At 45.5% G+C, this 12,375-nt stretch overlaps 1 protein-coding gene across 1 annotated transcript in view; it reads left to right on the top strand.

The window, feature by feature from the left end:
• Positions 1 to 12,375, top strand: part of LYST (lysosomal trafficking regulator) — a 94,982-nt gene that overhangs the window by 42,074 nt on the left and 40,533 nt on the right. The window contains exons 21-27 of the mRNA XM_004691026.2: positions 846 to 977; positions 3,269 to 3,884; positions 4,543 to 4,720; positions 6,414 to 6,583; positions 8,061 to 8,291; positions 9,449 to 9,615; positions 10,805 to 10,957. Of these exons, the coding sequence (XP_004691083.1) occupies positions 846 to 977; positions 3,269 to 3,884; positions 4,543 to 4,720; positions 6,414 to 6,583; positions 8,061 to 8,291; positions 9,449 to 9,615; positions 10,805 to 10,957 (1,647 nt within the window). The remainder of the gene's footprint in view (positions 1 to 845; positions 978 to 3,268; positions 3,885 to 4,542; positions 4,721 to 6,413; positions 6,584 to 8,060; positions 8,292 to 9,448; positions 9,616 to 10,804; positions 10,958 to 12,375) is intronic.

The raw sequence follows: 12,375 nt of genomic DNA, 5'->3' as shown, positions 1-12,375 counted from the left end.
CGTGCCAGGCCGAGACGGGCCTGTCGGCTCTTGCAGGCGAGAAGCTTAGACTTGTTCAGGGTGAGGAGGACGGTGAGGAGGACGCAGCAGAGGGCTGGAATGGTCCAGGTGGGGCTCCACATTTGCCAAGAGAACTTTGGGAGGTACCGGACCTGAGGGTGACTGTGACCGTTCTGGGTACAGTTTACCAGTACGCGACACGACACATCGAGCTTTAAGAGTCCACACTGCACGTGTTAGGGCCGAGAACAAGAACGAAGGCTAACAGAACTGGTGTAGGAGACAGGTGCACCGTGGGAAGGGGTCGTGTCAGGGCGCTCCAGGCTTCTGCGTGGGAGAGTGGGAGACGGCGCTTCGCCAAGAACAGAGAACAGCGCAGAAGGACTGAAGGGGAAGGATAACTCATTTTGTATCTCTCACACTCGTGGTGCAGGCAAGAAGCTAAGCAGTTAGACTTACAGGTTTGAAACTCATAAAAGAAAACGAAGTTGTAACTGTCTGGTTGGAAGTCAGCTTGGACACTGAGGACCATGTTTTGAATAATAAGAGTCTTTTCCTCAAAGAATGAGAAATCTTGAAGAGATCATGTCAACAAAGAGCGAACAGTTAAATGTTAGACAATGGAAGGGACTGTTAGGATAGTTGGACCTCACGTGAATAGATGATGTGGTCAGTGAGTGTGGACGCCTGTGGCCGTGCGTGGCGGGCTGGTGCTCCGGCTTGGGCGCCTCCTGCGGGCGGACTGTCGTTCTCCCGCCGAACTTCTTTTTGTATCTTGTGGTAGTGGTTTGCTTTTGAAGTTATTTTGTTTTATTGTTAATGTCCCGTGTTGTTTTTTGGTCTAGATGGGGAGATCTTTCAGGAGAGAGTGCACTCGCTCGTGGACCTCAGGCGCTCTGGCAGTGGGGGCCCGCCGGCCGCCAGCCCTGGCTTGAGGGTGATAAGCCCATCCAGCTTCGCGGCTTCACTGCCTGAAGGTAAAAAAAATAGTGGTGATGGGAGTCTCTCTCCCTGATTCATTCGGGATAAAGGAGCTTGCTCAGACACCTCCCCGCAGGACAGTGCAGCCTGGCCCGCAGCCCTTTTGTGGACGGTTAACCTAGACACTGGGCTGTGTTCAGGATCTCCACGCTCTGCGTGGCAGGAGGCTCAGGAGAACTCGGGTCCATGAGCTCAAGTTACCATCTCTGGAATTGCGCTGCCTCTCATCATGAGTACTCGTCTTGCATTAAAGTTCCAGACTGCTTCGCTGACACCTCCAAGAAGCTTCCCCGCCTGTCTGTGCCGCCTGTGCGCCCCTTGCACGCAGCCTCGCCTGCCTGCATCCAGGGCACCTGTGCTCCCCGTGCCTGTCGCCAGAAGCCCCTCCCACCTGACACTGTCCCCCACCAGTCTCCTGTGTTTCCTCGGCACATCCCGGCCCCCCTTCTGCATGTTCACCCTGCCCGAGGGCCCCGTCGGCCGGTGTTCTTTGGGGCTGTGTGCCCTGGCACTGGCGTCCTTGACCCAAGAAACTGCCCTGACTCAGCGTGGCCACTCTTACCTGCAGAGACAGCGCCAGCTTCTGTCCTCGGGTCTCCGGCAGCTGCCTTTGGCGCCCTGTAGCTTTCCCACACGGTCAACGTCGGTGCCCTCTGCCACTTCCACAGCAAACCTAGTCCAGTCCTGAGCTGACCCTACTTTTCTCTTCTTCTAAACTACTGCTAACAGCCCTCTCGTCTTCCCTGTCCACAGGGAAAGTGGGTGCAGCTGCTGTGACCCAGCCGCACGTGCTGCCCTTTCTGGCTGCTGAAAGCCTCCGACTGGACACTGCCCACTGCCAGCCTGATCTTGTCTCGCTTAATACAGCTTACTAGTTGTTCATGTCTTAGATTTTTAATTAAAAAGTTGATGCTTTTGCCCCTCCAGATGTCCATGCACCCTGCACCAAACTGCCCAGGCCCATACTTGTGTACATCTCTGGTACATTTTGTGGCCTTTTATTCTATTTTAAAGTCATATTCTGATTGGCTTTCGTTGAAAATTTATGAAAAAAATCTGTTTTTCAAATTATTGTTCATCACTCTGAAATATTTTCATAGTTATGGCCTCATTTTTCCAGGTCTTTTGAAAGACTCTTGGCTCCTCAGCCTTTCAACCAAAGGGAAAAACTTCTGTGCTAATAGAGCTACTTTACTGCCACAAGCCTGCGCCCTGAGTTCACCCAGTGCCTGGTTAGCTGCATATCAGTGCTTCCACATGTTAGAATACAAAAGGATTCGCCTGGACAGTTTGTTAAAACAAGCTCCGGGTCCCCATCACGCAGCCACCTGAGGGCTGTTTCAAGAAGGAGAAAACTTGCTTCTCACCGACAGCAGCAAGTAGTGACTGCAGAAGTAGAGGAGAGCAGGACCTAGGGGTGGTCAGCACAGTGACAGTGGCGTCAAGCGCGGCTAAATCCCTGAAGGAACGCTGTTGTGTGCGAGGCACAGTGCCAGGTGGGCAGACGGGCTCTCACTCGTTCCCCACAGCAGCATGCAGGCCAGATCCTCGGGTGCGCATGTGTGGCTCAGTAATTGACACTCAGCTAATTACCGATTAGCCTCCATAAGGAACGTAAGGTCTCCAGTGATGAGTGCCAGACTTGCTCACTCAGTCAGTATTGTATTTTGTTAGGAAGACAGAAGACAGTTTTAGAATTTAATTTAAAAATGATTAAAAGAGGCCCTCCCTGGTGGCGCAGCGGGTTAAAGCACTGCACTGAGAAGCTAAAGACACTTCCGCATGAGTTCGATTCCCGCCTGCCCTGGAGGTGACCACATGGCATGGCAGACCTCTCCTGACCTGCCCGCTGCTCCCCTCAGTGTACTTCGTCGATCTGTCTGAGAACAGACAGATCGCCCCACTCTGTCTCTGGTGAAGCCTCTCGCTGCCCCTGAGCCTCTGGCCTATACCCCAGTTCTGTAAGCACAAATAAATAAATCTTTTAAAAAAAAATGATTAAAAGAAATACAGTTTTGACATTTAAGGAACTTAAGAAGAACCTACGAACTCTGATGGCGGGTGTAGTGCGGGGACCCACGCCTCAGGGATGACCCTGTCTCTGAACCATGGACAGGGCTGAAAGCCAGTTTTACCTCAGTTTTAAAATGAATTTTAAACATTAGTCACTGAGCTAAGTGGGTTCTTAACATTGCTTGATAAACAGACTGTTGCCTTGGAGTAACTTCTTTTCTGTACAGAAAAGAAGGGGTCTGCTAAGTAGTACTTTTCTGTCCACTCTTTCCAGGAAACGGAGCCTCTGGGCCTGCTCCACAGCAGGGGGCTGCCAGCAGGCAGCGGTCCAGAAGCCTGCCAGTACTTCCTGCTGCTTCACCTCTAACACAGCAACAGAAACTGACTGGAAGTTTGGGCTGTAGTATTGACAAGCTGCAAGGTGATGCTGCTATATCCCAGTCAGAGAAACGGAACCTCTTGGACAGTTCTGAGACGCTAAGAAAAGGCAGAGAGGATGCATCCATCAGTAGCTGTGAATCTGCCAAAACCGTCTGTGAGGTGGAAGCTCTCCTTTCAGCCCAAACCCCCATCAGTGGGGTCGCGAAAGGAACACTGGGGTTTCTGGAGGTCAGAGCGAATCACACAGAGTTGGGAGCAGAGCCCAGATCGGACAGCGACAGTCCTGGGGAAGAGCCCTGTCCACGCCGGCCTGATGACCTGAAAGGGCTGCCCTCCTTACAGCCGGCTCGCGGCACCGGCGCGGGCCTGGGGCTGGCTTTTCCCTCGCAGAGTGGGTCTGCAGCCGCTGGCCGCTGGCCCAGTCTGGCTGACAGGATCACTGATGGTTGGGGAAACTTCACCTCTCCTCTCACGGATGAGCCAGGCCGCCGCACTGAGGATGCTCTCAGGTGCCTACATGCTTTGCCCGCCCCATTAGACTGGCCTTTGGGACTGTCCGCACCTCTAGAAATGTCCTCGTTATAGGATTTCTGACAGTAATGGTAGATACCGACGGACTGAGAGGGCTGTTCTCATCTCACTCTCGGTAGTGTTGATTACACCGTTGCAGTGGTGCAACCATACATGGGTCTCAAAGAAAAAAAGTTCAGTTTATTTAATTCCTTAAGGTCGTTAGAGAAAAACTTTTTAGTTTAGGGAAATTAGGAAATGGACTGTTGTTTCCAAAAGCATCGCAAGTAGCACTGTCCGGTGAGACTTTCTGTGACGACACACAGGCCTTTTCTGCCCCCAGCCACTTGTGCCTGCTGTGAGTGTTACTCAGCAGTGGGGGCTGAACTTCATTTAATTGTAAATACTTCAGATGGCACAAGCAGCCGTCATATTCAGTGTCCTAGATACAGTGTTTAGTAGACTATACACCCCAAAACATCAGTGATTGAAAAGTGATCGCAAATTTGCTAATCAGACTTAAATCAGGAAGCATTCTTTAGGCCTTACAGAGTTTCGTTTCACATTAAAAGTGTCGCAGCTCATCTCATCACAGCTCTTGAGATCATCCTCGTGTGCCCTCGCCTCGGTGAGTGAGACTTGGGGTCTGTGTTCCAGGGTCTCTGAGGACTGCCTGGTGCCCATATGCTGCGGGCTGTATGAGCTCCTGAGTGGGGCCCTTCTCATCCTGCCCGACGTCATGCTTGAGGATGTGATGGACAAGCTGATCCAGGCAGACACGCTTCTGGTCCTGGTTAACCACCCGTCACCGGCTGTCCAGCAAGGCGTCATCAAAGTAAGGTGGACACTAGATGTCTTATCAAGGTCTGGAAAAATGTATGCGGAATTTGAAATTCAAGTAGATATGTTAAAATAGACCTAAAACATGATTTCATACTTGGTAATAATGAGTTGATATATTTACTTTTACTCATATTTTTATATCATATTTATACTCAGATTGTTTTATAGCATCCAATTTTAAGCCCTGATCTATATTGATTCATATCAGTGTTTTCACATCTGCCTATTATAAGGAACACATAGATCCTGGAGGTGTCTCTTTAAGTATGGTATCAAATCTTAATAGTTACGTGAGATTTCAGCCAGATGTCACCTTTCAGAGAGGCCCTTCCCTGCAACTTTCCAAAGAATGTTCCTTTAACCCTTTTTCTCATTTATTCTATCATAGCACCCTAGTGACATCTTACAACTTTTAAATTTATTTTCTACTTTTGTTTAATCTCCCACGCTGACATACTAGCGCCTGAGGTGAAGTGTAGGTATTAAGTATATCATTGCATGGATACGTTTGCTACGATTACCATTAAGAAACAACCCGATATCAACAGGACCTTTTAAAGATTCTCGTTTCTTCAGTTAGTCTTGATGTCGGATATTAATTACTTGCAGTTCAACCCCGTAGTCTTTGAGTTTTCATCCAATGTGCAAAATCTGCACTGGCCACTGAGTGAGACAGAGAGGGATGATGTAAGCTCTGCACCCAAATGTTGTAACGTAGCCCAGGGAGAGGAACACCCAGCTAAGAAGGCTGTCAGGAATTCTATGGTGAGTGTTTCAGGCCAGTGTCACTAAGAAAGAGCTGGTACATAGGAGAAGCAGTTCACTTTAATGGACGAGTCAGCAAAGGGTTCGTGAAAACGGTGTTTTGTTACTACGCCGTAAACTTGGAAAGCTCCTTAAGCAGGGCCATAGGTAAACGTGTGTTTGGGGAAGAGCAGTCAATGACCAGTGTGAGTGGGTGGTTGCTGGGAGAAAACTGTTCACCAGCTAGCACAATGGTCCAGGAGAAGTGATGTGCTCCTGTGCTGTAAGGAGGAGTGAGGAGTCAGAGGCAGACCGATTGGAGAGTTCTGGAATGAAGGAGGAATCAGGATGAAAAAGGCAAAAGTGACATTAGCCTTGAAGTCTCAGGGAGTGTACTCTAAGGTTGGAACCATGGAAGAAGTGAGTTAAAAAGAAAAGCAGTTAATTTGGCTTTACATATTGCATTTATATATCAGGGAAGGGTAGAAATTTAGGCCTGTGCTCAGGATAAATGATCTGTCAGAAGTCTAGAATAGAACTCTCTGAAGGGAGAAATTATGTCTAGAAACCATGCTCTCTTAGCAACTACAGAGCATGCTTAGTGCATTGTTAACTGATTTCTCCCTTCATGATCCGGCATTTTCTGTGGGTTCAGTAAGGTCACCACTGTCCCACCACGCAGCTCCTCGGTGCCTCTGAAGACTAGATTTCCTGACACCCAGGCGACCAGACCTGCAGGGTAGAGACATTAGTAGCCTTCAGTTGTAGTCAGAGATGAAGTTCGAGTTTGTGTGCTATGGAGTTGACATCTTTTTAACTTTTTGTGTCTGTACCTATGAAACTAGACAGTAACTTGCACAGGCAAGTGTAATACACTATAACTCGTATATAGTGCATAAAATGTTAATGCATTATCTGAATTGCATTAATTTTTTCCTTAGTTACTAGATGCATATTTTAATAGAGCATCTAAGGAACAAAAAGATAAATTTCTGAAGAATCGTGGCTTTTCCTTGCTAGCCAATCAGTTGTATCTTCATCGAGGAACACAGGAATTGTTAGAATGCTTCATGGAAATGTTTTTTCGTCGACCTGTTGGCCTTGATGAAGAGTAAGTACGTTCTTCCTGCCACTGTCATGGGAAATCTTTGTCTTAACTGTAACATTTGTTACACTCACTCCATATTAACCCACTATTAGAAAAATTATTTGCTCACTTTGAGAATAAAAAGCTACTCAAAGTCACTTTGCATGTGAATTAGCGTGCTGTTTTCCAGAGATGTCCTCTCCCAAACGACTTCTTTGTGTTCTCTCCCTGGGAACAAGCACTGCACAGCCAAAGGTGATAGTCAGCTGTGACAAAGCTGGGGCCCAGCTGCAGCCCAGCTGCTGGAGAAGGGGTCAGGCTTGGCAGCCCCAGGTTGCCAGGCAAGCAGCATGGACCCTTACAGCCTTCGCTCCCTGGCAGGCTTCAAGCTGCTGTACTGAGGTTTGATCCGGCGTGAGGCTGACAAAGTGCAAAATAAAAGAATACTTTCTTCCATAGAGAAGTTTGGCGGAAAAGTGAAGCACCTTGAGATAGATGCGTGTTTCCTATCATTAGTGAGTCTCTCCTTACCACCAACTAGGCCAGTCAGACTAGGAGGACATTACTTGTTAATTAGAGCAGTGGCAATAGGACTTTTAATTTGCTTATCGATTTTGCCTCTTTCCTAGCAATTTTGCATTTTCTCATTTGAATCTCACAACAAAATGGAGAAAAAAATGGGGCAGATATCACCATACATAGTTGACAGATGAGGAAGGTGAAGCTGACTTCCCTCCATCACAGAGACAGATTGCATTGGGAGAACCTTAGATTGATTTCCTTCTTTTTTTAAGTCTTCTACTTCTGTTGTTTAATCTTTTTATTTATTCATGCACATAAGTACTGGGGTGTAGGTCAGAGTTAGAGGGGGGCTGAGAAGATTCACCAGAGACAGAATGGGGAGCAGAACAGGGGACCTACTGAAACCCACTGCTGAGGGAGCAGCAGGCGAGACAGGAGGGGTGTGCTGTGCCCTGTGGGTCCCTCCCTGGCGGGGATCAGACTCAGGCCACAGTGGCCCATGACAACTGGATAGCTCTGAGACTGCCAGGCCTCCCGCCAGGGAGGAATTGCTAGAATTCTTTCTTCCTTGTTCCTGTCTCAAGTACTTTGTTGAATATTATAATTATTATTATTAATAATTATTATTATTGCTATTACTATTTTCCTGTGCCCTTGTTACATAGCCCCCTAAAGCCAGGGGTTCATTGGATGCCCAAAGGTTCTCAGGCAGGTTAAAGTGAGTCAACTAAAGCTATCAAATTGCATGTACATTTTCTTTCGTGTATTTGCCTTGGCTAGACTTGAAGCACTGTTTTGTCTTACTATTGGGGGGCTCTGTGCTCTGAAAAACATTAAGAATCTTTGTTCCCAAATTAATTTTTTTTTAGATCCTCAATATCAGGCTAAGCAAATGGCTCCTATTCCAAAAATTTTTCCTTGTTTTGTGTTAATTATTTCTAGTGTCTGAGTATTTCTAATAACTGTATTATCCTTACAGGTTTGATCTGGAAGATGTAAAAAATATGGGGCTTTTTCAGAAGTGGTCCCTCATCCCGATTTTGGGGCTAATAGAGACCTCACTATGTGACAACGTGCTCCTGCACAACTCTCTGCTGCTGCTCCTCCAGCTCCTAAATTCCTGCTCTAAGCTAGCAGATATGTTGCTGGACAACGGTCTGCTGTATGTGCTGTGTAACACAGCAGCAGCCCTGAATGGACTGGGAAGAAGGTAACTGTTGAGTGTCATTTAAAACTACGGTGAGAATATTTGGAGGAAGGGGAAACTTTAGTAATAGTTTACATTAAAGCATTTGATTTTTCTCACTACTTTCAAAGAACTTTCTACAAAACTGACAAAACTAAGGTGCATTTGGAAGGCACATTTCCCAGTGTTTTCAACCAAATTTGGTTGAGAAAAACCATTGATATGACCAATTTTTGGATCTTTGGAGTCAGATAACAAGTAGAAGAAATTTAACCATCTTCAAATTTATTTACCAAACTTTAGTATTAAAAGAAATATCATCCTGGCAGTTGAGGATCAGAGAGATAAAGCAACGTGTTGACCATCACACAGCTAGTAAGGGACAGCATTTAGGACTGAGTAAGTCTGTGTCAAGGGCTACTGCTCTGGGCTCAGCGTGCCGGCCTCCCTGGGGTACCTGTCTCATCTGCTACCCTCAGGCAGTTCTCAGCACCTGAAGACTCATTGACAAATGGCTGCTCTCCAGGTTGCCCAACAGCTTTTAAAAATATTAGGAGATTTTACTTTCCTTGGACTTTGTACCTTTGTAAAAATATCTGCCTTGTGATATGCACTATTGCATTTTTATTACCATAATGTTAAAATGTAAACCTCTGGTATACCATCTTATTGCATATTAAAGCATTAAGAATTATCTTATTTTTCACAGAAGAGAGTGCATGCCTCTGTCAGTGATTCTTTCGCCAAATGGCTCTCTTGAGTACAAGAAAAGTGTCTTGTACTCAATTCAGTCCCAGTTTTATTAGGCACCAGTTATTTTTAGGACCTGTGTGCTAGGCATATGAGAAATGCAAAGTACTGTATTTCCTCAAAACAATCAGTCTTGATTATAACACATGGAATTGATAAAACACAGAAAGTGGTGTTAGGTTTACAGTCATTTAGTGTACATAATTATTTCTGTACTTGTCTCGTCCTTTGCAAGAACAAGCTTTTTGATATTTCATATTAGAAGTTGTTCTTATTTTTCTTATTTCTGTTCCCAGCATTGAATTTGTATTACCTGTCATAACATAAGCATGTGTAATGTTGAAAGAATGCATGAGTGAGTGAGTGAATCCTGGAAGAACAGGAATTTAAACTAGTTCTCTTTGCAATAAACTGTTATTTTTTTTCTTTAGCATTCCCTTGAATGAATACACATTGCTTGCTTGTGATATACAGCAACTTCTCATAGCAGTTACAGTTCATGCTTGCAGTTCCTCAGGCTCGCAGTATTTTAGAGTCATTGAGGACCTTATTGTACTGCTCGGACACCTTCAAAACAGCAAAAACAAGAAGACACAAAGTAAGATTTAATTTTTGGGAATTCTAATGGGAGTTTTATAGTGCAAGTAAACAACAGTATTATTTGAACCTAAGGAAACTTTGAAGATTTATCCTCAATTGTGTGATGATGTCTATCAACATTAAAAAGAAGACTTTTTTTTTATTTTATAGTAGTTTATTTTTACATATTTTTGTGCATTTTTCCATCTCAATTGCAATCCCCTTGGGCTTCCCATCACCAAATCACCCGTGTACCATCACCATAGTCCAGCGCACTTCCCTCCCCTCACTGGTTTTGATCCCATCCCCCACTCCACCCCTGTAAACCATCTGGTATTTTTCCTTTTCTTTATGGCTGATTTCACTAAGCATGATCCCTTTCAGTTCCATCCATGTTGCTGCAAAAGGCATGTTTATCTTTTTGATAGCTTTATAATATTCCATTGTGTATATGTACCACATCTTTTATAATCCAGTCATCTGCTTTTGGGCATTTGGGTTGATTCCATGTCTTCCCTATTGTAAATAGAGCAGCAGTAAACATGGGGGTGCAGGTGTCTTTTTGAATCAGTGTTTTTGTGTGTTTTGATACCTAAGAGTGGGATTGTTGTGTCTTATCGAAACTCATGTTTAGCAGTTTGAGGAACCTCCAGTTTTCCAAAGTGGTTGTAACAGTTTGTATTCCCACCAGCAGTGCAGGAGAGTTTCTTTTCCTCCCCATCCTCGCCTACATTTGTTGTTGCGAGTTGTTTTAAGATGTGCCGTTCTCACTGGGGCGAGGTGGTATCTCATTGTGGTTTTAATTTGCATCTCCCTTATTACGAGTGATGTTGAACATTTTTTTGTATGCTTGTTGTAAAAGCCCATTTTTTAAAAGTTACATGAGAAGAAATAAATATGAGCTAGTATTTTCCTGTTGGAAATTTTTATTATGATTGTTTGTAAATTTGCTTTAAAATTGCTTTTAAAGACAGGTTAAAAAGTTTGCTACCATCAAAATGGCACGTTAATAAAAAAGTTTTAATGAATGTTTTTCATTAAAGTAACACTGATTTACAACACTGATCCCTTTCAGGTGTAATTTTTTTTTTAATTATGTGTAGTGAAACATTATTGGCAATGCTCATATTATAGGACTGTAAGAATCAGTTAAATAAAACCGTGGCAACCGCATAGCTTATGAGCTGTTCTTGCCTCCTCTGTTTCAGATATGGCGGTTGTGCTGCAGCTTAGGGTACTTCAGGCTGCCATGGAGTTTATAAGAACCACTGCAAGTCACGACTCCGTAAACCTTACAGATTCGTCCCAGGTGACTGCTGCTCCCCACCATGCAACACTTCAGAAGGGGAAGAGCATTGCTGGTGAGAACTGACAGTATTTTTGTTGCCATTCATTCTTTAAACATTTCTCTCTTATCATCTTTTTTTATTGAGGTAACTTTGCATACCTCCCCGTGCATACCTCCCCGATGTCTGCGACTCTGTGCTTCCTGCCCAGAGTCCCTGCCATATTCTATTGGATTCCTGCCTGCTATGCTTGCTGCCTTCACACCCCATTTCGGGTAGCCTCACAAAGCCTCGCACTGAAAGTTAAACTTGAGAAAGTTCCTCCTAGGAACTGCTGCTTCCTTGTTGGTGCCATTCAGGTATCTCATTCAGATAGCTTTTGAGCATTCAATATGCCGAGCACAGTGTTAATGCTGGCTGTGCAGTGATAAAAAAAACGACAGACACACAGCTTCTGGCCTTTCAGAGATTAGGGAACTGTAGAGGGCTGTAGAGGGAAGGGAGAGAGATCAAGACAGAGCAACCTGCCTTCACTCAGAGGGGCCTGAGGCGGTGAGTTCAGCGCAGGGTGAGGGGGCAAACATGAGCTGATCAGGTAAACACCCATGGAGAGTGGCAGGCAGTTAACGGCCTGTGTGATGGTTCACGAGCAGAAGGTCTAAGCTGTGCTAGAGCACGTTTGTGGCCAGCAAGATGCTGGGTGAGGCTGCCTGCGCCAGGTATGTAGGCCGCAGTATGGAGTTGAGATTCTGTCCTGTTGGAAAATCATCCGAAGTGTTTAAGTATGTGACGTGACACACATAGAGGGGTGTGTGTGTTGGGGTGGGGCGGGGTAGCTCCTAGGAAGGAAGTGGGTTCAAGAGAGCAAGTGGTGAGCTCAGGTCAGACATGACTGCACTAATCAGCCAGGAGAAACGATGCCTCAGACACAGTGACGCGCACTTGGCATCGTGCGTGCTATAAATAGTAAATAGAACCAAATAATAAATACTGATAGTTTCATACATCCCTATTTTTTCCACAGAATCTGCTATGACGTTCATATACAAAATTCTGAAAGCATAACTACCCCCACTCAACTCTGTCCGCACACGAGTGTGTGTAGCTCTGTCTGTAGGGGGACACACACGTCTCCACATAGGGCGCTTGGTGAATGTTTGGTCATTTGTCTGTTTTTACACGACGTTGGATTGTGACTGAGTAGGATTCATGGACAGCCGCCTCCACCTCCTCAGGGGCATGTCCGCGCACCACACCGACCACTGAGGCCCTGCAGTCCCCACGAGCAAGGGTGTTAGATCCTAGTCTCTCTTCTACCCGAACATGACCACTTGGTTACGGTCGGTCCTACGCCAAACTTAAAAACCACGTGAAAAATCTATCTGTAGGGAAAGGCTGTTAAATGTACATTTTCTTGCCAGAGTATGTTCAGCTAATGCCTAAGGAAAGCTTATGTAAGCAAACTGCTAAAGCCTCTGCATGACTAAAGTCAC

The sequence above is a fragment of the Condylura cristata genome, unplaced genomic scaffold (genome assembly GCF_000260355.1).
Source record: "Condylura cristata isolate star-nosed mole 26May11 unplaced genomic scaffold, ConCri1.0 scaffold00029, whole genome shotgun sequence".
Lineage (NCBI taxonomy): Eukaryota > Metazoa > Chordata > Mammalia > Eulipotyphla > Talpidae > Condylura > Condylura cristata.
Note: the sequence above shows the minus strand (reverse complement) of the source record. Positions and strands in the feature narration are given on the sequence as shown.